Raw genomic sequence first — 22590 nt, 5'->3', positions numbered from 1 at the left:
CCCTTATCTGCCACCTGACCATGCTTGTGAAAGCGTCTTGCGCCTGCTTGTCAATCATGTTGCATAGACCATGCCATGGCCTGGACTGATCTGTTCTTTTAAGCCACTCCCATCTCATTCTAAGAGCAATGGCATGCTTGTGTAAATCAATCACACCCAGCCCGCCACAAGTCTTTGGTCTGCACACTCTCTGCCAAGCAACCATACATTTTCCTCCGTGGATCTCCTCCGATCCAGCCCAAAAGAATGCGCGACAGCCTTTGTTCACCCTCTCCACAACCCATTTTGGAGCTTCTGCGATTATCAAGTGATGCGTTGGCCGTGCACGCATGACTTGGTTGACAAGAATAAGACGCCCCGGCCTTGTCACCATCCCCCTCTGCCATCCTGGTAATATCCGAAGGGCCGTATGCACAATTGGTTGCCAGTCCGATCTCGTGAGGCATTTGATACTCAGTCGCAATCCCAAATATTTGCAAGAAAACGTCTCGATCTGCCATGGTAAAGTATTCCGCAGCCGTTCCTCGTCCTCCTCTTCATCACGGATCAGAATAGCTGAGGATTTCACGAAGTTCACTTGTAGCCCTGATGCAGCCCCGAAGATGTTGAGCGCCTCTTTAACAAAAGCTAAGTCTGGCCTCGTCGGTTTGATGAAAAGAACCACATCATCAGCATATAGCGACGGCCTTTGCATCGGTCCACAACCATTGATCTTTGCCAGCACCTGGTTGTCGTGTGCCTTACTAATGATGGCCGTGAGCACGTCCATTGCGATCACGAATAGTAGCGGTGATATTGAGTCCCCCTGCCTCAGCCCACACGCATGAGTGAATTTCTCTCCGGCACATCCGTTAACCAACATACATTCTAGAAAGACTTATATTTGGGAACGAAGGGATAGTGTTCATGTCGTTCGTCACGAGTTTGCACCCAATTTCTCTCTGGACTGGAAAGAAGAAACCAACACCATCCTCACTCATCCATGCCGTCTGTACATGGCCAGAACGCATTGTGACGCCAAGCAGAGACAGCGCTACGTAGCATCCGTGACAAGATAGAGCGGCGGTGGCCGGTGGGCTCCACAAAATTCCAAGCGAGGAACCCGGCCCGACTGCCTGCCGTTCTCCTCCTCTCTTCCCTCCATTTACTCCACCTTCCATCACGCCACCACCCCCGCCCCGGCGCCCTCAATTTCCTCCCGCCTGCCTTCTCTCCCCTTCCTTGCCGCGCATGCGCCGGCGCGTCTACTGCTAGTCTGCTAGGCGGCGGCACAGACAACCCACCCAGTCCCCAGCCATGGCGACGCTGCAGGACCTCGGGGTGTCGGCCTTCATCAACATCCTGGGGGCCTTCGTCTTCCTGCTGCTCTTCGCCGTGCTCCGCATCCAGCCCATCAACGACCGCGTCTACTTCCCCAAGCTCTACATCGCCGGCAAGCGCGCCGCCGACCACCGCGGCGCCCGCAGGGCCATCAACCTCAACCTCTGCACCTACTTCAAGTTCCTCAGCTGGGTCCCCGGCGCGCTCCGCATGACCCAGACCGAGCTCATACACCACGCCGGCCTCGACTCCGCCGTCTACCTCCGAATCTACACCCTCGGGTACGTCACACCACTCACTCCCTTCTAATTTCCGGAAATCCTCCCACTACCACTACTGCTCTGCTCTGCTCGACTACTACAGAATTGTGCAATTTGGGAGTCGTGCGATCGGTTACTATTTTGTCAACCCAATTCCTCGACAGCAAATTAGCTCTGATCCCCAGATAGTAGTATAACGGCCGCATTTGGTTCGTCTTTTCATTTTCGCCAAATTAGTGGCAGCGGATTACGCCATTGCCATTAATGTTACAAGCGCTTTTCGCCAAATTTGCACCCATGGCCTGCCCCTGCCTGCCTGCCTGGATGAGTTGTTGGTTTGCGTGTCAATAATGCACGCCTATACCTTGCCTTCTCGCTGCTGCTAGCTGTTTCCTTCGTTGCACAGCACAATGCTTGTTCGGTTCTCTCATACGGAACATGTGATCCTCACATGCTCCGGAGATTGCGCACCCCAAACCCCAAACAAGCATTTTCCCCCAACGAAACACTGTACAATTTTTATCCCCAAGTTTTAACCCTAATGCTTTTGATATTAATCCTTGCTAATTAGACTTGTCAGTTCAACCCACAACTGATTGGATCTCAGAGTGACGGGTTGCGTGATTATCCGGAGAAATGTTGCTTATGTCTGGTGACAACGTTGGCGATAGAGGTCATCCTGGCACGTCGCGGCTGCCATCCAATTCAGTTGTGCGTTGAAAATGGCGCCGTCCGCCCGTCAGATATCCTTGGATTGTTTTGCACGATCACGGGCGCTCTTTCAGCCAAGGCACGGACTTATCCAGCTTTAGACTAGTACTTTAGCCTGCCTGGTGTAATCCAGTATACCCCGCCACCGACCCGTATCATATTCCTAGCTAAGTGGTGGTGCTCCCCCACTAAACAACACGCAACTTTTCCGTGTGGCTCCAACCGATCATTCAGCATGTGGGGAGGGCGGGACCAACCACCGGCGTTTACAACAAACTGGAGATGCTTTCCTTGCCGCCTTGGACGGAATTTCGTTCCAAAGCTTTCCCTCTTCAGAATGCAGCCGTGTTTTCAACAGTGAAAATTGATAGACAATCTGGTTCGCTGGTCCCTTCTACTGTAGAGATGGAGCATAAAACTAATTTCCATCATCTAATAAGTATAAGCGTTTCTCGATCCGGCGAAACTTCTCCTTCACGTTTATCCTCGCATGTGGGCGATGCTTTACGGCCATCCGACCGAGAAGCAAAAATTATTCTGTTGACCTTGGTTGCTCAGGCGGTGCTTTTGGAGAAATTTCACCTTTCCCTTCCCCCTTTTTGTCAAGGAAAAGATTTGGAACTCTGTTGCAGGAGATGGGACTACTGTTTTGTGTTTCATGCACTTCAAGTCTTCAATATAGTACTAGTAGTATTTTTTTGTGTGGCTATTTTACAGGTTCAGTTTGAGCCCTGTGTTTTGTACACTAACTATTTTTTTCCTCTGGTCTCACTTGCAGCCTCAAGATTTTTCTGCCCGTCATGGTTGTCGCCTTGCTGGTTCTCATTCCGGTCAATGTCTCTGGAGGGACCCTACTGAACCTGAGAAAAGATGTTATGTTCAGTGATATTGATAAGCTGTCCATATCAAATGTTAGCCCGGGCTCCAACAGGTAATCTTCAGTAAATTATGAACTCTAAATTTGCCAGTTCATTTTTATCCTAACACAAAGTCAGAACATTGTTCTTTAAAACTCTATGTTGCTCTAGGTTGTATGTTCTGATTTGTAACAGTACTCTAAAATGTTGACCCCTGACATCCCACTTCATTTCAGGTTCTTTATTCATCTTCTAATGGCGTATGTGTTCACATTTTGGACGTGCTTTATGCTGTACAAAGAGTACAGTAATGTGGCCTTCATGAGATTGCATTTCCTAGCTTCTCAGAAACGTTGTGCTGATCAGTTCACTGTAAGTACATCAACAAAGTTTGCTATGCGTCGAGAGCTGTCCTACTGTAGCATTTAATAACAACAGTAAAAACAATGCCAGGTGATTGTCAGAAACATACCTCGTGTGTCAAGCCATTCGACGTCTGAGACAGTTGACGAGTTCTTCCGCAGGAACCATCCAGACCACTATCTTGGTCAGCAGGTATACTATCCTCATTCTAGTTGATTTTTACACACACACACACACACACACACACAAATAACGGTTGCTGGCTAGTGTTTTGATTATAGAACTTGACCTTATTTTTTATTTCAGGCTGTTTACAATGCAAACCGGTATGCTAAACTTGTAAAGCAAAAGGAGAGACTTCAAAACTGGCTGGATTACTACCAGCTAAAGTTTGAAAGGCATCCTGAGAAAAGACCAACTGGAAGGGTAATGTTCCAATCATTGCTTTTGTTATTTTTGGATATGTGCATATAAACTTAACTGCTTGCCTTGTTCATGGTATTTCAGACAGGATGCTTTGGTTTCTGTGGTAGACAAGTGGATCAAATCGACTACTACCGGGCTAGAATTAGCGAACTTGATAAGAGGGTACGTCTACAATTTGTTGGCGTTATGATTCGGGGGAAACATTTTACCGTGCATGCTGAATTTCTAGACCCTATGCAGATCAGATGTACATATGTTTATGATTTTAACACAGGCTACGTTTACGTCAATATTTTCAGATTGCATCAGAGCGTCAAAGAGTTTTGAATGATCCAAAAGCCATTATGCCAGTTTCTTTTGTGACATTTGACTCAAGATGGGGTGCTGCTGTATGTGCACAGACACAACAGTCAAAGAATCCCACACAATGGCTGACTAACTGGGCTCCTGAACCACGTGACGTTTACTGGCAGAATCTTGCTATTCCATTTTTCTCTCTGAGCATACGCAAGTTTCTCATATCAATCGCGGTCTTTGCTTTGGTGTTCTTCTACATGATACCTATTGCATTTGTGCAATCACTTGCCAATCTCGAGGGTATTGAAAGAGTCGCGCCTTTCTTGAGGCCAGTAATAGAAGTGTAAGGATTCTCTTTCTTTTTGTGCATCATGCCTCTTGAGATTTCTCGTTATTTCTATTCATTCACACGACTTTTTTTTCAATTTGCAGAAAGGTGGTGAAGTCCTTCCTACAGGGTTTCCTACCCGGTCTGGCTTTGAAGCTCTTTCTCTATATCCTCCCTACGGTTCTTATGATCATGTCAAAAGTTGAAGGCTATGTCTCTTTGTCATCTCTGGAAAGAAGAACTGCTTCGAAATATTACTACTTCATGCTGGTGAATGTATTTCTTGGAAGCATAATTGCTGGCACAGCTTTTGAGCAGCTAGATTCTTTTTTTCACGATCCTCCTTCACAGTGAGTTTCTTCAAATATTCTTCTGCTAACATATTACATACATGAACCAAAACTTATTTTCCCATGTCTTCATTTTATTAATTATCCCCTTCTCGAAAAAAAATGTCTCCATTAATCATTGTGCTGCCGCGTCATATGACTAGAATGTACTAGCACTCACTCTCAAAATGTACATATGAAAAATGAAAAATGTTGGATGTACGGTAACAATCCGCGTTTCCTTTAATTTCTTAACAGAATACCAAGGACCATTGGAGTGGCCGTACCAATGAAAGCAACATTCTTCATGACATACATAATGGTCGATGGCTGGGCCGGCATCGCCAACGAGATTCTTCGGGTGAAGCCACTGGTCATCTACCATCTGAAGAACATGTTCATCGTGAAAACCGAGCGGGACAGGGAGAGGGCGATGGACCCACGCAGCATCTCCCTTGGAGAAAACCTTCCATCCCTGCAGTTGTACTTCCTCCTTGGGCTCGTGTACGCGGTGGTCACCCCCATTCTCCTCCCTTTCATAATCGTCTTCTTCGCCTTCGCTTACCTTGTCTACAGGCATCAGGTGAGTTGATGAATACTGCTTTGACCTCTATCCATTTGCTGCGTCAGAGCCAGTGCGCTGACCTACCTTCACTCTTGGTTTTCAGATCATCAATGTGTACAATCAGGAGTACGAAAGCGCGGCGGCGTTCTGGCCTCAGGTCCATTCGCGCATCATAGCGAGCCTGCTCATCTCTCATGTGACCCTCTTTGGGCTGATGAGCACGATGAAAGCCGCCTACTCCACTCCGCTGCTCATCTTCCTGCCGTTGCTGACAATATGGTTCCACAAGTACTGCAAGAGTCGGTTCGAACCCGCGTTCCGCAAGTACCCTCTAGAGGTCAGTGCGTCACCTCTGTATCATGTATAATTTTCAATGAAAAAATAGCGCGCTATAGCACCGCTAATAGCACGCTACAACGTTGTGAGCATTGTCTTGCTAAATGAAATCAGTGTACAGTCGTTCGCTATAGTGTGATATAGGGTCGCTGTAGCGGATTTTAAGGTTGCATTATTTTACCTTGGCACGCTATTTTCTTTCATTGGTAATTTTGCTTCGAAAATCGTTTGCAGAACCTGAGATGTTGTTTGCATTTCTGAACCTCAGGAAGCGATGGAGAAGGACAGGATGGAGCACGCGTCGGAGCCGAGCCTGAACCTCAAGACCTACCTGGCAAATGCATACCTGCACCCCATCTTCCACATGTTTGAGCAGGAGGATCAGAAAGAGGAGGCCACCATAGAGGTGAGAATCGACAAATCGGAGCATCAGCAGCAGCAGCAGCATGTGAGAAGCTCACACTCACAGTACGAGGAGGAGACGAGCGCACAGACGCATTGCCACCACGAGGAGAGGACCAGCAGCCAGTACCAGTACCAGTACCAGTACCAGCACCAGTATGAGTACCAGCACGAGGGAACTCACATGAGGAGTGAGCAGCCGCCGCCACACTTTGTCTACCACCCTGGAGTCGAGCATTGATGCTGCGAATTTACCACTCCCTGACTTGACCTTTTGCCTCGCATTTTAGTGAAAATGATTGCCCCTCTAGTCCAGTCCAGATGATGCTGATGATGATTGATGTACATGCCAATATGTAGTCGTGTGATGATAATCTTATGAGTTGATTGATTTTCCTTCTGTAAATGGAGAAATCAATTACCTTGAGTACTAATGCGAATCGGCGTTGGATGGCGATACTTACGGAAACTCCCATTAATCCGAAAGAACCTAAGTACCTAACTGCCAAACATCTTTTGGAATTAGGGCAACTCAATGTTGCACATCAAACCGCTTAATGCATCTTCATATTATTCTTGAATGGCCGAGGGTGATTTTTTTTTTGTTTTCTGCTGCATTTCCCAACAGACAGCCACCATCGCTGGGAGGCAGAGCCACAGCCATCGGCCCTTGCTGCCGCAACCCACGCTGCCTGTCGACCTAATCTAGTCGCCACGCCTAGATTAGGTCGACAGGCAACGTGGGTCTTAACCGTTGCACTGCAGGCTCCTCGGTCCACCGCCACCGCCGCAGGGCACCGTCACACGCAAGCGCCGCCACACCATGATACCCAACACCAGCGCCGTGCTTGACCGTGGAGAGACCAGCACACGAAAGCCCACACACGCGCGAGGACGCAAGCCCCTCCTCCCCCTGTCGCCACCGAACGGGCTTTGCCTGGCCGCGCCCCCTGGCGGTGGCGAGGGGAGGAGGGGGGAGACCGGCGGCGGGATCTGGGGTCGCCCTCCATGTCGCCAACGAGGGAGGGGAAGGGCGTTACCCCAACAAACTTCCCATAGAGACAATGTGAGCCAATGTTTGAAGCAGAGGCGGTGTATATATGCAAAGGGTGAGCTCAGTGCCAGAGGTGACGTGATCAAGGCACACATGGGTGACACGCCTTTTAGGACGAGACGTGGTTCAACATGGCATCCGAGGCAGTAGCATTTTCTTTCCGGATTTGTCCAAACATGTAAAGTTATTCAGTGCACGCCTGTCAAGCCACGAGCATCCACAGTTTACTATAGTGTTTTTTCTAAAAAAAAAAGGTTGGCCAAAACGTGCTTCTGCTGATGAGATAGACGGCAGTTTCTGTTTGCATGAGCCAATCAAGCAAAGCCGAACCGCATGAGGCAAAACGTGAAGGCTCGGGAGTCGGGACGGACAGGGCAACCGACGGCGGGCATCCACCGGCGGATCAACGGAGGGTCATGCGAATCCGCTGCTTCAGCGGCTATATCAACCGCCTCCCGAAAGCAAAGACGAATGGATCTTAACTTCAGTAGTAGCACAGCGAGATCAGCAGCAGCAGCAGCAATGCAGCACGCCGCGCAGGACCCCAGCGCCGCCGCCTTCTACTCCGCCGCCGCCGGCCTCTACGCCAGCGCCCACCCGCCGGTGCCGCTCCCCGCCGACCCGGGCCTCTCCCTCGTCCCGCACATCTTCTCCCGCCTCCCGCTCGGCCCGCCGCCGCCGCATTCCCCGCCGTGCCTCCTCGACGCCGCCACCGCCGCCTCCCTCTCCCGCGCCGACTTCCGCCGCCTCGTATCCTCCCTCGCGCGCGGCCTCCGCGGAGCCCACGACATCCGCGCCGGCGCCTTCGTGCTCCTCGTCCTCCCCAACTCCCTCGCCTTCCCCGTCGCCTTCCTCGCCGTCCTCGCCGCCGGCGGCGTCGCCACCACCATGAACCCCTCCAGCTCCCGCGCCGAGATCGCCGACCGCCTGCGGGACACCGCCCCGTCCCTCGTGCTCGCGTCGCCCGACAACGCCGCCAAGCTCCCGCCCTCCGCCGCCCCGGTCGTCCTCGTGCCGGAGACGTTCCATCCCACGCCCTCGGCGGGCCACGAGTTCGCGCCCTTCCGCGCGCTGCTCGATTCCGACGCCGACGACCTCCCATCGGCGGAGGTTGGCCAGGACGACGCCGCCGCCGTCCTCTACTCCTCGGGGACCAGCGGACGGAGCAAGGGCGTCGTGCTCACGCACCGCAACCTCATAGCCATGGTCGAGCTCTTCGTGCGCTTCGAGGCGTCGCAGTACGCGCGACCTGCTTGTGACAATGTCTACCTGGCCGCGCTGCCCATGTTCCACGTCTACGGCCTCTCCCTCTTCGCCGCGGGCCTCCTCTCGCTCGGCTCCACCGTGGTGGTCATGAGGAGGTTCGACGTCGGCGAGGCCGTCAGGGCCGTCCACAGGTATAAGGTCACGCACTTGCCGCTCGTGCCGCCCATCATGGCGGCGCTGCTGAGGGCCAAGGCCACGGGCGCCTCGTCATTGGACTCCTTGGTGCAGGTCTCCAGCGGTGCAGCTCCACTCAGCGGCAAACTTGTTCAGGACTTTATCAAGGCTTTCCCACACGTCGATTTCATTCAGGTACATATAGCCTACTAAATTTAAATTGTTTGTACTCCCTCCGTAAACGCTCCGTAAACGCTCTTAGTTTACGGAGGGAGTACTATTCTGGGAAACATAGGTTGGTGAAGGCAAACAATTGTTGTAGTCCGTCCGTATTCTGAGTATAAAATAACGGTATTGTTACGTGACGAACGTCGGCTGGAAAGGAATAACGGTATTGTTACGTGGCGAACGTCAGCTTGGAAGGGGTGACATGCGAGCTTTTTTTATGACAAGTTTATGTGGTGGGAGATGGCAAATCCTCCCCTTTTTGCAGCGAACTTTTTTCTTCTTTCCCAGAAGTTATGTTTCTGAAGAAATTGCGATCCCCCCACTGCGTAAATTGCCAGTTAAAATGTCCGCAATCGTTACCTCATCCCAGCTGACGTTCGCCAGATAAGAGGGCCCTAAAATAATTTAGTGGTACTATTTAATCATATGCCTTGTCGCTGATATGTGATGAATAGTACTTAGTCTATTACATAGGTATATCCATTCATGTATGTTGGTCCTTTTGTTTTATCACCTTAAAGTTCAGCCTACCAATTTTCTGCATATGAGATGCAGTTGATTTGACTATGCAAACATTATAGACATGTATGTGCATATTTTAGATGGGGTGACAAAGTAGGGATTAACAAGTTTAAAGCAAAATTTGTATACAATTAATACTTCTGCAATCAAACTGTGAAACTATTACTGCAATTCCAGTTCCAGTTGTATGCAGTATTCAGAGTAAACTGCTATTTTTTATGCAATTGGAGAACTGAAAGTTAGTCGTGTGATTCGAAATTACCCATTCCAATTGCTTGCAATATTTTGAGTAAATAGTTGCAATGTAATCACTGAAATATACTGCTCCAGTTCCAACTGCTTGTAATATTCTGAGTAAATGTTTACACTTTGAACAGGGCTATGGCATGACAGAATCTACTGCTGTGGGAACTCGTGGTTTCAATACCTCGAAGCACAAGAAGTATGCATCTGTAGGTCTTTTAGCCCCAAACATGCATGCCAAAATTGTTGATCTGGAAACTGGCTTATGTTTACCTCCTGGCTCTTGTGGGGAGTTATGGCTCCATGGGCCAGCTATAATGAAAGGTAACATTTCATGAGCCCAACTCAGCCACTGCAACGAAAACACTCACCTTGAATTTTGGTATTTGTAGTCTGATGCAAACCGATGTCTAGTTAAAAAGATCACTTTAAAAATAAATTGACTGGCCTTTACTTAACTCAGTGCTGAGGTGGTTATTGAAGACCCTATGAAGACTTGGCATATGCATTGTCTCTGCATTTTCTGCCATTCTTTTTCAGCTCACTTAGAAAATAAATATGATCATTCTTTGTGCTTAACATGATTTCTTCGTCCTCTTAATGGTTATTTTATACAATTCCCTTGTGTCTATGATATAGGTACTTCTTATCATTCTAGTGCAAGTATCTGATTATGCGACAAAAAAAATTGATTTATACTACCTTTACTCTGCTATGTGATTATTTTTCCTTTTAGAAAGGTAAACAGAATCAGCTCTCAGGTCTAGCCTTTAACAATATGTGGCTGGCCTTTACTTAACTCAGTGCTGAGCTGGTTAATATGATTGCATATATCAATATCAGGGTTTGAGATTGCTAACCGGACCTGCCATGAAGACCTTATAAAGACTACATATGCATTGTCTCTGCATTTTCTGCTATTCTTTTTTAGCTCCCTTAGATAACAAGATCATTTTTTTTTACTTACACATGATTTCATCCTCCTCTTAATTGTTATTTATATATAATTCCCTTGTGTCTATGATATGGGTACTTCTTATCATTGTAGTGCTTAAATATCCAACTGTGCCAGTACAAAAGAATTAATTTGTACTGCCTTTACTGCTATGTGATTATTTTTCTCTTTAGAAAGGTAAATAGAATCGGTTCTCAGGTATAGTCTTTAGCATTATCTGGGCCGAGGCTAACGCCCCCTGAATTACTTGAGCTATAATCCATGCCATTTTTCCTCATTTATATTTGGGTTGTCGGAATTTTCTTTTTTCACAGGTTACTTGAATGATGAGGACACATGCACGAGAAACGATGGCTGGTTGCAGACTGGTGACCTTGCTTACTTTGATTCAGATGGTTACTTATACATAGTGGGCCGTTTGAAAGACACTATCAAGTACAAAGGATTTCAGGTATGCCTTCATGTAGCAGGCAGTATAATACACCGACCTTGCTCTTGTTTATAGTAACAAATTGCGCAAGAAGTTAATGGGTTATAACAAATTATCATTCTGAACATCAGATAGCTCCAGCTGACCTTGAAGCAATTTTGGTCCAGCACCCTGAAATTGTTGATGTTGCTGTGACATCGTAAGTTCGAAAACCGTTAGATAATATTACGTCGGTTGAACTTATTTGTCAGCATGGAATTGAACTTTTATTCTTTCGCTTTTCTCGACTTGCACGTAGTGCTGAAGATGAAGAAGCTGGAGAGATACCAGTAGCTTTCGTGGTGAGGAGATCTGGAAGCCATCTGACCTGTGTGCAAGTGATGGAGTATGTGGCCAAGCAGGTAAAAAGACGCTACTACATTGCACAGCACAGCACAGCACCACTCTTCTGCTTCCTTCCTTGAAACCGACGTGTCATAACAGTAGTATGATGCATCCTTTTAGTTTTAATCATAAAATTTCAAGTCCAATCGAACATGACAAACATTCTAAGCAATCCTGAGATATCAGTGGTTGTCAAGACAGTTTCCATGACCATGAGTGATTGCTGTGCATGCTCCCCACCTGTCCTGACTCGCTGTACGGACGGAAACGCATACTCACTAACATGAGGTCAGGTTGTTTGGCACGCACGCCATTCTATACTCCAGAGCCAGTGGCGTATGCTAGGTCAGGCTGGCATGCACTCCTCCCCTCTCTTTGTTGACTCACCAATCGAACCCATGATCCATTCAAGAGTGATGCGCGGCGCTGGACAAAATACAGGAGCTCGGCTGTTCCTGTGAGACCTTGTCTGGCAGGAAGAGAGACGTCCAAGAAAAGATTGCGGCCAGAATTTGTTGCTGCTTCTTGACCATGTCCAAGTAGTGAGATAGACTAGGGGTTCATTACACCGAAAATTTAATCACTTGCAATTCTGTAGAAAGTAAAAAAATTCTCTTTTCTTTTGCTGAAGATGCGAATTGATCTGATGATGGTGGGTGCAGGTGTCCCCGTACAAGAAAGTTCGCAAGGTGATATTCGTGGAGGCAATACCCAAGTCAGCTGCTGGCAAGGTTCTGAGAAGGCTTCTCAAAGACTCTCTGCGCATTGATGCTGCTGCTTCCCGTTCAGATCACACCAAACCCAGTGCAAGGCTGTAAACGGAGTCGAGCAGCTTCCATCGAAATGGATGAAATACATGTGTTAGCTGCTGGATGTTTTTGGTGTGCGATTGGGATTGGTTCACCAGGGATTGGGATTGCTCGTGATTGCATACTAGCAGTACCATACCATGCTCCCATAGGATGTGTCTGAGTCCGTCACTGGAATACATGTCTGTGTGCTATTATAGTCTATAGATAGATTCGTCAGGAAAGACTGTTGATTGGAACACCATTTCGTATTATTACCTTGTTGAAGGTGTCGTCTACTGGTCTTCATTGGCTAGTATCAGCAAACAGGATGAAAATCCTTGTCTAGACCTTCTTCGGTCGGACATGGCGACGGTGGCTCAAGGGCGTTTATTCCTTGTTGAAAGCCGTGTTGCGAAAGAGGTCGATTTAGTCATAGGAGTTTTTTTTTTCATATCTCAATTGGTTCTTGTTTTTTAGGGGGTTGATTGATTCTTGTGATGGATGTGTGGTTCTTCTGGAGACAGCAACGTGGAGCTGCTAAAATGGAACTCGAGTAGTTTCATAGTTTAATATAGCAACAAAATGAAAACTCTGGAAGAGGGAATATGCGGCCATTGGATGGAATGTGCTGCTGGCATTGTGATGCATTTGTTTTGGATTAGTAGATTGACATCTTCAGCTAATTAATTCAATGCCAACCAACCAACGAACTGCGTGTATCCATACACCTTGCCTGCTTAATTAGGCAGGCATCTGTGCCGATCGGTTCTTCATATCTTCTGGAGAGAACGTGAATATGTAAACAGTAAATTTCACTTTGTGGGTCTGAAAATGACACAAGTGGCAAGCAATTACTCATTTGAAGATATGAATAGCCACGACGTAGCAATTGGATGTTTCTTAAGCTAACAAGGATGGACACGTCGATCCATTACTTTGGGCACTCCATGTGTATGGCAGAGGGTTATGGGCACATCGCTGGCCTAGAGCAATTCTAGCAAAGTTGCCAAAACCCGAATCGGTCATCCCTCATATGGAGAGTGTTTCATGATGTTTTAAAAGCTGAAGGGACTATGCGCAACCACATAATCGCCAAACTACAGCCTCTATAATTTCATTTGCTTCGAATTTCTAGGGGCAATTTAGGCGACATTTAATCCTAACCAAACGGTGAATAAACACAACAACTTAATTAACAACTATATAAGTGGTCAAACTTTGTCGTATCACGTATATTTTGTAACTTGAAGTATCGTCAAACGGTATTTTCAAAATATGCAATGTAGCTATTCGATTGGTTACTCGGGCTCGGGCTCGAGCTAGGCTACGATGACGAACATGATGACAAGATTAGCGGGGGTGACAACCTCCTTCTCATCATCGTCGTTGACGGGGATGATGACACACAAAGCATTAGACTCATGCCTCAAGCAGCGGCGGGAGTCACCAGCATCACGCGAGCCGCTAGATCCCCTCCCCCTTCGGCTCCTGTCACGAGGAGCTGCCAGTGCCATGCAAACCACGACGGGAAGAGGATGTAGCGACTCCTGTTGTTTATGCGTCGTGGGGAGAGTTCGCAACGACGAAGCGTGGGGTTTACGATGGTAGGTTCGCGTCCGCTAGGATGTTGAGCCAGTACTCGGCATTCTGCCAGGACGGCATTGTCGCGCCGAGGGGCTAGGAGAGATTGAGCTGGAGCAACGACTAGGGGTAGGGGGGAATGACTCGGCGTTGGGCTTTTATAGCCGGGGTTTGCAGGCATGTCGGCTTTAAATGATGCCGCGTGGCGGCCATCTAACGAGTTACCACATGTATCCGTGGGAGCTGGATCACCACAAATGTGGTGGGCGGTTGCTCTTGTTCACCATCAAATCTAAAGCAACAATGTGGACAACAATGATAGAGATGAGGGTTACGAAAGTAGTGGTGAGATCTAAGGCTTACATGAAGTTGACCTAGTTCACAAAGTCGATTTGGCCAACTCTGAAGAACAGACCAACAAAGCAGGTGAGCGTTTGGTGCATTCATAGATTCAAGTCAAGTCGAGCTAGATCAGTAAGCTGCTTTCTCCAATACGCATGAGTGTGTGTATCATATATTAAAGAAGAGAGTTTGGGGAGAGAACCCCTCCACCTTACAGCTTAGATGCTACATGCAGAACACGGCTCCACCTCTGCCGCTAATGCACTAGCCTACCCTCTCTCAAGTACCCACCCGCCTAAGTAGCCTATGAAGTTGTCGACGTCGCCTTAGAAAGAGTTCGTTCTGACTCTCACTCTTTCCTCCCCTCTCGATGTAGTTGATGGCAAGGCGTCGTGATGGTGTTGCTCCGTCGAAAACTATAGAGTTGTGGTGCTTTCATAATGACCACATGGTGAGAACTAGAATCACGTAAATGTCCTTGATGTGATGCTCACCTCCACTCTTGTCCGTGCACCAAACGTTTAGCTGATCATTACTCTTGGGTGCCCATCCAGGCTTGCGGAATGCTGTGCACACAATCGCCCAGACCTCGCTCGCAAATACGCAATCCAAAAGGATGTGGTTTATTGTTTGGGTTAATTAGATAAATGCCACTTCAATTATGGCGATTCATAAAAATGCCGCAGCAATTTTCAAACTTTGAAAAATGCCACTGCAATTTTTGCAAACTTTGAAAAACGTCACTGCAGACTTCGAAAGATGCCACTGAAAATGGCATGAAATGGCATTTATCAAAGTTTGAAAATTGCAGTGGCATTTCTCGGAATCGCCAGATTTGAAGTGACATTTGTCAAATTAACCCTTGTTGTTTCACCGCATTAAGCACAAAATGGGCATGAATCTTGACGCGGCAACCCCCGTCAAGCGAGCCGGTCGGACGTCCAACACCTATTTCTTAATGCCAGCCAGGTGAAGAACTTGCACTGCAACGGCGCCCTGGACTTCCACGTAAAGTCAGACATAGGGACAACCTCTCCGCTTATGTGCCTTTTGCCACGTATAAAACATCCATACACAAACCTCGACGTGTCTTCATCGACAGTTTCCCTCCTAGTTTAGAGAAAATATTAAAACGTGTCATTCTTTTTTTTTTACGTGAGAAAGTTCCAATTTATTCATCTTCGACCATGGCGGTTAAATATGGTATATATTGTTGTAATTTATCATCAGTTGAGTAAACCGGCGAGGAAAATCTTAACTTAAACGGAGGACCGTCGTCATCGTTAGGGTCATTTTTTACATGTGCAAAGTGAAATGATGGAACATCATCATACAAAACATAAACGTGAAGGCGCGCCGAAGGGCGATGAAAAAACATGGGCAGCCGCGTGATGGCAGTACTACGCGTCCACAGGATTAGGTGCGGGTATATTATCCGTACCCAGGACGGATCCGTCTGCTTAACCAGACGGATTTGGCGGGCGGGCCCAGACTTGTTTGCCCACGAGTCTGATCATCGAGGCGGAGAGAAAGTCAGAAAGAAAAGCCCGTCCGTCCCTCCGCCTATTTAGCGCCGCTTCCTCCTCTCGTCCTCACCCTCAATCACCACCCCGGACTCGGAGCAACCAGCGATGGCGCGCGTCTCCAATTCCAAGAAGCGCATGCTCCACACCAACAGCAGCAGCGGCAACAAGAAGGAGGAGGCGACCACCGCCAGCGCCAACGCCAGCGCCGCGGGGAGCGACGACGGCCGCCCCGTCCGCGTCTACGCCGACGGCATCTTCGACCTCTTCCACTTCGGCCACGCCCGCGCCCTCGAGCAGGCCAAGCTGCTGTACGTTCTTGCGTGTTCCTTCTTCGCCTGTTTTCTACGTACATGTAGATCTAGGCCCGTCTGGCGGTTGAATTTGTTGGATCTGGGGCCGCGTTTGTCGCCTCGTTCCAAGGCGACGTCTGAATCTCGGTCCAACCGCCTCAAATCGATGCTCATTTCGATCTGTACTTGGCTGCAGGTTCCCCAACACGTACCTGCTGGTGGGATGCTGCAACGACGACCTCACGCGGCGCTACAAGGGCAAGACCGTCATGAACCAGGAGGAGCGATACGAGTCCCTGCGCCACTGCAAGTGCGTAACAACCACCAACCCTTCCTCATTTTCCACCTCTTTAATCAGTATACATCGCACCGCATTTCTTCGTTCAGTTATTATTACGAGATGCAGACACGCATCACCAGTATAGTATGCCAGTTACACATCGCTTTCGATTGTCAAATACTACCACCGGTTGCCTCCATTTGTGCATTGGAGCCATCCTGTCCTGTTATTCTTTTGATCACCAGGAGAACTGGATGATATGTGATTCATTGCAACACCACGCTTATATAGATACTTGGGTTGACCCATTTGACATTCCCCCCTGTTCTAAGCATATGCCATGTTTATTTAAGAATCAAGTATGCCTGGTCCTTTATGATATTTGATTAAAAAAATGGTATTTTCTGCTCTGCCGATCGTCTAACTATTTATCTGCTGCTTTAGGTGGGTTGATGAGGTCATTCCCGATGCTCCCTGGGTTCTCACGCCAGAATTCATTGAGAAGCATCAGATTGACTATGTTGCACATGATGCTTTGCCGTAAGTCATACCCGCTCAAGAGCTATACCAAATCCTCACTTTTCCCCCTCTAATCAGCTCCACTAACTATAAACATACTCATTGCAGTTATGCCGATACAAGCGGTGCTGCAAATGACGTCTATGAGTTTGTAAGTTTGCATCTCCACAACTAATATATGTGGATCGACGGCGTTATCTTTGCCGTTGCTTACTTATTCCTATTGTGTTATCAGGTCAAGAAGATTGGAAAATTCAAGGAAACAAAACGGACTGATGGAGTATCGACATCGGACCTTATAATGAGGATAGTGAAGGACTACAACCAGTATGTCATGAGGAATTTAGCACGAGGTTACTCAAGGAAAGATATGGGCGTGAGCTATGTTAAGGTCAGCCACATTTCTGATGACACCTAACCGACCAACCTTTTTTTGCGACGAGTAGAGCTTAGCACATGGCTTATTTTTTGTCTTTCGGTATATTGTGATGTTATTCGTTTGGTCTCCCAGCCCAGGTAATAACTTGTGTTGGTTGTCTTGTTTTCAGGAGAAACAACTGCAAGTGAATATGAAGATAAATAAACTGCGGGAGACTGTGAAGGCACAACAAGAAAAGGTAATCAGCCATGCGCCTTCTCAGCTCAAATCATGCTTGCCGGCAATCTACAGACCAATCGTTCCATCCACATGGCAGAATAGACGTTTTTTAGGCCCGATGATTATTAGTTGTGCTGATCTTCTGATGTGCTGTATAGTTGCAAACGGTGGCGAAGACGGCTGGGATAAACCACGAAGAGTGGCTGGCGAACGCGGATCGCTGGGTGGCTGGCTTCCTGGAGAAGTTCGAGGAGCACTGCCACGTCATGGTATAGTATACTTTGCTTAAAATCTACAAACAGAGTAGTCAAATCGAACATGAAATTCAGGAGAAAGAGACATACTGACGCTATTGTTATAATTACTCAGGAGACTGCCATCAAGGACCGGATACAGGAGAGGTTGGGGAGGCAGGCCGGCAAAGGCATAGCCGGCGGTCTCATGCGGCAGCCGGTGGCGGCGGCCTGATCTTTCAGACCAGGTCTTTGTGATGGTGTGAACGAACACCGAGAAAGCGAGAAGTTGTTTAGCTGTGCTTGTGTCATGGAATGTGATGCTTGTGCTGAGTAAAGTGGTTGAGTTAGCTGAGCAAATCCTTTGTATTATTACTACTGTTCTTTTTTTGTTGCTGGAGGATGTGTGTGTGTGTGGTTTCACAGTTTTGTACGCAGATATGATGTCTATAGCAGGGACGTTTGGTGTCGAGCGGCTTACCTACTATGTGGAGAGAGTTTTGTTACCTTGATCTTTGTAGGCTGTATCTTTTGTAATGAGAGAAAAGAAGTTGCTCCATTTTTCGGCTTACTCCATCAGAAAAAGGGAGCACAAGATTAAGACCATAGCTTAAATTTTTGTAACCCATCAAGTATGCTGCTGTTTTTCTTTTCTTTTTTTTTTTTAAAAAAGGGAAGAAAAGAATGTTGGTGTTGAACAGCTGCTTCACATGGAGCTGTGATGTGTGCTGGCCTGCTGGGTGCCCTGCTGAATGGCAACCCAAGGATCCCAATCCGGATACATCCTGGCCTCCGACTCCTGGCCACATACGCCTGCATCGAACACAACACCGAAAAGTCTTTCAGGTTCGCATCAGTGGCAGCCAGCCCTGCTGCTTCCGTCTCCGTTTCTGCTTCTGCTCCACTCCACTGGCCGGCCGGTCGTTCATGGCCGCGATGATGGGGATCTCCGCTTTGCGCTCCCACCACCCGCTCCCCCTGTCGACCGCGCGCCCGGCCACGGCTCTCCCCCGCGCCACGTCGCCGACGTCGCACCAACCCAGCTCGCTCACGCCTCTACGATGCCGATGCCGATGCCGACGCAGCCTCCCCCATTCTTGCTGCAGCTCCTCCCCTCGCGCCTCGCTCTCGCCAGGCGCCCCCGACTCGGCCGCTGCTTTCATGGCATTGGCTCCCAACAATGCCGCCCTTCGCCACCGCCTCATCGCCCCCAACTCCACCGCCGGCTCCGGAGACGCCGCCGCCACCGGAGGCCTGCCCAGCGTCAGTGCTCGTTCTCTTGATAGAGAATCAAACAATCGTCGACGACAGATGGTACACAGTATATTCTTATCCTCTGCACTCGTATGTATGTATGTATAGGTTGTTGGCATCGCGCACCTGGCGGTGTCGCTGGGCATCGTGCTGGCCACGGACAAGTACCTGAAGCAGGCGTTCGTGGCGGCGTCCATCAAGTTCCCCAGCGCCCTCTTCGGCATGTTCTGCATCTTCTCCGTGCTCCTCGTCCTCGACACCGTCGCGCCGGCGCTGGCCAAGGCCTTCATGGACTTCTTCGAGCCCGCCACGCTCTTCATCCAGCGCTGGCTGCCGCTCTTCTACGTCCCCTCCCTCGTCGTCCTGCCCCTCGCCGTCAGGGACGTCCCGGCCGCCTCCGGCCTCAAGATCTGCCTCATCACATGTACTCTACCACCACCTAGCATGCCATTGCCACTCAGTCCTGCCACAAGATTTTTTACCTTCACTGACGCTGTCGTTGCTGCATTTTTCCTTTTCGTGTGTCGCCGGCAGTCGGTGGCTGGTTCGCCTCGCTCGCGGTGGCGGGGTACACGGCGCTCACCGTGAGGAAGATCGTCAAGACGGAGCTCATCGCGGCCGAGCCGATGGGCAAGCCGTCCACCTTCGCGACGTTGGAGTTCTGGGCGTGGGGCGCCGTCTTCGTCGCCTCCTTCGCCACGGCGTTCGTGAACCCCACGGCGCTTGGCACCACGGCCAGGACGTGCCTCCCGTTCATGCTCGCTTCCACTGTACTGGGATACATGGTTGGTTCTGGGTAATTCATCACTATGTCTTTCTACTACGTAACATATTACACTCCTATACACTTACAGTTAAGAAGATACCAATACAGACTATACAGTACTATGTATTACTACTACTACTTCATTTGCATTTGCCTGACTACAGCATGTATGATATGCTATTTTTTCAGGTTACCGCCTGGTATCAAGAAATTGTTACACCCGATCATCTGCTGCGCGCTTTCCGCGAATTTGTCGGCGGTCGCATACGGGTACCTCTCCGGGTCCGGAATCGATGCTGCGCTAGGTTTTAAGCTAAACTTCCCTGCAATCAAATTCTGAATTTATCTGTAGTTTCACAACAGTTGCCTTGTAATTGCGACCATATATACTCTGCTCTGCTCTAACACAAGTGGTTGGTTGGTTTTGTAGGTGATTACCTGACAAAGGTGCCATCAAATCCTGGAGCTGGTGACGTCCTGATGGGCTTTCTTGGGTCTGTCATCTTATCATTTGCCTTCTCAATGTTCAAGCAGAGAAAGGTATGTGTAATTCCCATTGTTATCTTGCAACACTTTTTTGGGAGTAGCTAGAACTCATCTAGATGAGACGTAATTTGGTCTCATTCATCTGAAAAACAAGAACGGATATAACCCACGTCAGCACACACGCATCTTATAGCATCACATCCAATGGCTATAAAAGGTGAATGAGACCAAACTAAATTTCATCTAGATGAGTTCTAGCAAAACTGCACTTTTTTTACATTATTTTTTGCGAAAAAACTTGGAACACTGTTACGGTTGCTCTGTATCGAATCCTGATAACTCGTGTCGCTGTCGAATTCAGCTTGTGAAGAGGCACGCGGCAGAAATTTTCACGTCGATCGCGATTGCGTCGACATTCTCCCTGTACTCGACAGCCATCCTAGGACGCCTGATTGGGTTGGAGCCAACATTGACCATCTCGATATTGCCAAGGTGTATAACCGTGGCGTTGGCTCTGAGCATAGTCTCTTTCTTCGAAGGTAATTAAATCAAACCCCCTTGCATTCTCTTCTGTGTAGCTACTGAATTTGGAATGTGGTGATATAACTAGCTAACTGATGTGCTTTGTGCGTCGATGATGCAGGTGCAAACACTTCGCTGACGGCCGCCGTGGTTGTTCTGACGGGCCTGATTGGCGCCAACTTTGTGCAAGCGGCCATGGATAAGCTTGGCCTCAACGACCCCATCGCCAGAGGGATCGGAACAGCTTCCAGGTAAACTTGATGAAACTCTGGGATCCTGTCCCTGCGTTCATTCTGAAAGCATGCTAAATTTGATGGTGGGTGCAGTGCTCATGGGTTGGGAACCGCGGCGCTGTCGGCCAAGGAGCCTGAGGCGCTCCCTTTCTGCGCCATCGCCTACGCGCTCACCGGCATTTTCGGCTCATTGATCTGCTCCTCTGCAGCCGTCAGGCAAAGCCTGGTGTTCATAGCCGGCTGACACACATATACACTGGTATACAGCAACAGCAACAGCTTGTGATGAGTTTTTTTTTTCATTTTATAAAAGAATGGTAAGTGCTTGGAGAACAAAAATGCAAAATTTCCTTGGCATGTAGAGATGGATGGTTGCAACAAGTCAAGGCGTGAGTAGTACTCCCTGGCTTGTATAGCTGCAAAATGTTCGGTGATTGCTTTTCTCCATGCGATTTTTCTTCTAAAGGAACAAGAGTAATAGTCTGATTGGTTTGGTGCCAACAATTGGTTCTTGTCTCTTTGCATGGCCCTTTTGCCTATGTGGAGCAGCGAGACAAGTAAAAAGGGAGGAAGTGAGCTGTCATGTAAGAATCAGCCTCTATATGTCCGCTCATGTAAGAGTCAGCCTCTACACGTGCTCCTAGATAAGAGGAAGGAGAAAAAGAGAAAGTGCAAAAACTCACTAACTTAAGAGCGACCTTACGACCAACCATATTGTATGAGTGAATAATATTGCTAGCTTTTGATGACATGACAGTCTTATATTATATTATTAACATTGCTCTTAAAAAGTTGTCAATTTTTGGTAAAAAAATTCAAAACGGAGGTTTTGCCTCATTCATTAATTAAGAAGAAAAGAGTTGGTTAACTGACGGAAAACCAGACGAAAACCGTCATAATCTTGACCACACATACGAACTACTCCCAAACTATGGACCCACATGAATCCCCAATAAACACAGTTAACACAGAATCAGTCCGACACCCAAGCACTTTGGTCACACCAATGGAAACCCATCGACCCACAACCACTTGAAAAGGATATAACGACAGAGACAACAGACACATCTGAGCCCACGTCTACAACCTAGACAAATGTATCATGAAAACATCTGCACCTCCCCATTATCTCTCTTTCCCTTGCACTTCTAGATTTCTTCCCGTGGGTGCCAGGTTGAGGGTGAGCTTCATCCTTCTTGCATTTGTGCCTTGATGCATGCCTTATGCTTCAAGAGACATTGAATCGTTTTTTTAATTTAACATCCAAGATAGATAGGTATTCGACAAGCTTGATGACAAACATCGCCCCCAAGGCTAGGCATCGGCGCTTTGAATGCTTGATAGACTTAGGAGAGTGCGTGTCAGCAACATCTACACCAACGTCCACCTCGCAAGGCACAAGAGGAGGTGAAGTGGGGGCCTAAGCCACGACTGAGTGTGACGTCTACTACACAGCTTTATTCTTGTAGACTCATGTTGGGCCTTCAAACACAGAGTTTTGTAGGATAGTAGCAATTTTTCCTCAAGTGGATGACCTAAAGTTTATCAATCCGTGGGAGGCGTAGGATGAAGATGGTATCTCTCAAACAACCCTGCAAACAAATAATAGAAAGTCTCTTGTGTCCCCAACACACCAAATATAATGGTAATTTGTATAGGTGCACTAGTTCGGTGAAGAGATGGTGATACAATCGTAGAAATGATAGTAGATATTGATTTTGTAATAGGAACAATAAAAAACAGCAAGGTAGCAATTGATAAAACGGAGCACAAACGGTA

The 22590-nt window shown here is 48.0% G+C and overlaps 4 protein-coding genes across 4 annotated transcripts; all 4 read left to right on the top strand.

Annotated features, from left to right (window-relative positions):
* Positions 1 to 1296: 1296 nt before the first annotated feature.
* On the top strand, positions 1297 to 6653 carry LOC119273627 (CSC1-like protein At1g32090). Its single transcript, XM_037554733.1, has 11 exons — positions 1297 to 1601; positions 3070 to 3222; positions 3385 to 3520; positions 3602 to 3703; positions 3818 to 3937; positions 4019 to 4099; positions 4237 to 4577; positions 4667 to 4912; positions 5150 to 5474; positions 5560 to 5793; positions 6061 to 6653. Exons 1-11 carry the CDS (start codon positions 1297 to 1299, stop codon positions 6433 to 6435), a joined length of 2418 nt encoding a protein of 805 aa, XP_037410630.1. The 3' UTR covers positions 6436 to 6653.
* Positions 6654 to 7601: 948 nt separating this feature from the next.
* LOC119273616 (4-coumarate--CoA ligase-like 3) lies at positions 7602 to 12471 on the top strand. The gene is made up of 6 exons (XM_037554726.1): positions 7602 to 8823; positions 9756 to 9945; positions 10891 to 11027; positions 11138 to 11205; positions 11305 to 11407; positions 12053 to 12471. The coding sequence occupies exons 1-6, from the start codon at positions 7720 to 7722 to the stop codon at positions 12206 to 12208; spliced, it is 1758 nt and encodes a 585-aa protein (XP_037410623.1). The 5' UTR covers positions 7602 to 7719; the 3' UTR covers positions 12209 to 12471.
* A 3143-nt stretch (positions 12472 to 15614) lies between these two features.
* On the top strand, positions 15615 to 18121 carry LOC119273609 (choline-phosphate cytidylyltransferase 2-like). Its single transcript, XM_037554715.1, has 8 exons — positions 15615 to 15938; positions 16117 to 16230; positions 16645 to 16740; positions 16828 to 16870; positions 16955 to 17110; positions 17268 to 17336; positions 17476 to 17586; positions 17687 to 18121. Exons 1-8 carry the CDS (start codon positions 15736 to 15738, stop codon positions 17783 to 17785), a joined length of 891 nt encoding a protein of 296 aa, XP_037410612.1. The 5' UTR covers positions 15615 to 15735; the 3' UTR covers positions 17786 to 18121.
* Positions 18122 to 18367: 246 nt separating this feature from the next.
* LOC119273598 (plastidal glycolate/glycerate translocator 1, chloroplastic-like) lies at positions 18368 to 21328 on the top strand. Its single transcript, XM_037554708.1, has 8 exons — positions 18368 to 18813; positions 18913 to 19228; positions 19339 to 19600; positions 19760 to 19875; positions 20001 to 20110; positions 20418 to 20595; positions 20700 to 20829; positions 20905 to 21328. The coding sequence occupies exons 1-8, from the start codon at positions 18478 to 18480 to the stop codon at positions 21053 to 21055; spliced, it is 1599 nt and encodes a 532-aa protein (XP_037410605.1). The 5' UTR covers positions 18368 to 18477; the 3' UTR covers positions 21056 to 21328.
* Positions 21329 to 22590: the final 1262 nt, after the last annotated feature.

This window comes from Triticum dicoccoides, chromosome 1A, assembly GCF_002162155.2.
Source record: "Triticum dicoccoides isolate Atlit2015 ecotype Zavitan chromosome 1A, WEW_v2.0, whole genome shotgun sequence".
Classification (NCBI taxonomy): Eukaryota; Viridiplantae; Streptophyta; class Magnoliopsida; order Poales; family Poaceae; genus Triticum; species Triticum dicoccoides.
Note: the sequence above shows the minus strand (reverse complement) of the source record. Positions and strands in the feature narration are given on the sequence as shown.

Bases quoted from the DNA above. Each gene is read 5' to 3' on its own strand.
- LOC119273627 (XM_037554733.1), top strand. From the start codon at position 1,297: ATGGCGACGCTGCAGGACCTCGGGGTGTCGGCCTTCATCAACATCCTG. The intron at 4,913-5,149 runs GTGAGTTTCTTC...ATTTCTTAACAG, and splicing joins TTTCACGATCCTCCTTCACA to AATACCAAGGACCATTGGAG. The intron at 5,794-6,060 runs GTCAGTGCGTCA...TCTGAACCTCAG, and splicing joins TCCGCAAGTACCCTCTAGAG to GAAGCGATGGAGAAGGACAG.
- LOC119273616 (XM_037554726.1), top strand. From the start codon at position 7,720: ATGGATCTTAACTTCAGTAGTAGCACAGCGAGATCAGCAGCAGCAGCA. The intron at 8,824-9,755 runs GTACATATAGCC...CACTTTGAACAG, and splicing joins CACACGTCGATTTCATTCAG to GGCTATGGCATGACAGAATC. The intron at 11,028-11,137 runs GTATGCCTTCAT...TCTGAACATCAG, and splicing joins TCAAGTACAAAGGATTTCAG to ATAGCTCCAGCTGACCTTGA.
- LOC119273609 (XM_037554715.1), top strand. From the start codon at position 15,736: ATGGCGCGCGTCTCCAATTCCAAGAAGCGCATGCTCCACACCAACAGC. The intron at 16,741-16,827 runs GTAAGTCATACC...TACTCATTGCAG, and splicing joins GTTGCACATGATGCTTTGCC to TTATGCCGATACAAGCGGTG. The intron at 17,587-17,686 runs GTATAGTATACT...ATAATTACTCAG, and splicing joins AGGAGCACTGCCACGTCATG to GAGACTGCCATCAAGGACCG.
- LOC119273598 (XM_037554708.1), top strand. From the start codon at position 18,478: ATGGCCGCGATGATGGGGATCTCCGCTTTGCGCTCCCACCACCCGCTC. The intron at 20,111-20,417 runs GTATGTGTAATT...TGTCGAATTCAG, and splicing joins CAATGTTCAAGCAGAGAAAG to CTTGTGAAGAGGCACGCGGC. The intron at 20,596-20,699 runs GTAATTAAATCA...TCGATGATGCAG, and splicing joins CATAGTCTCTTTCTTCGAAG to GTGCAAACACTTCGCTGACG.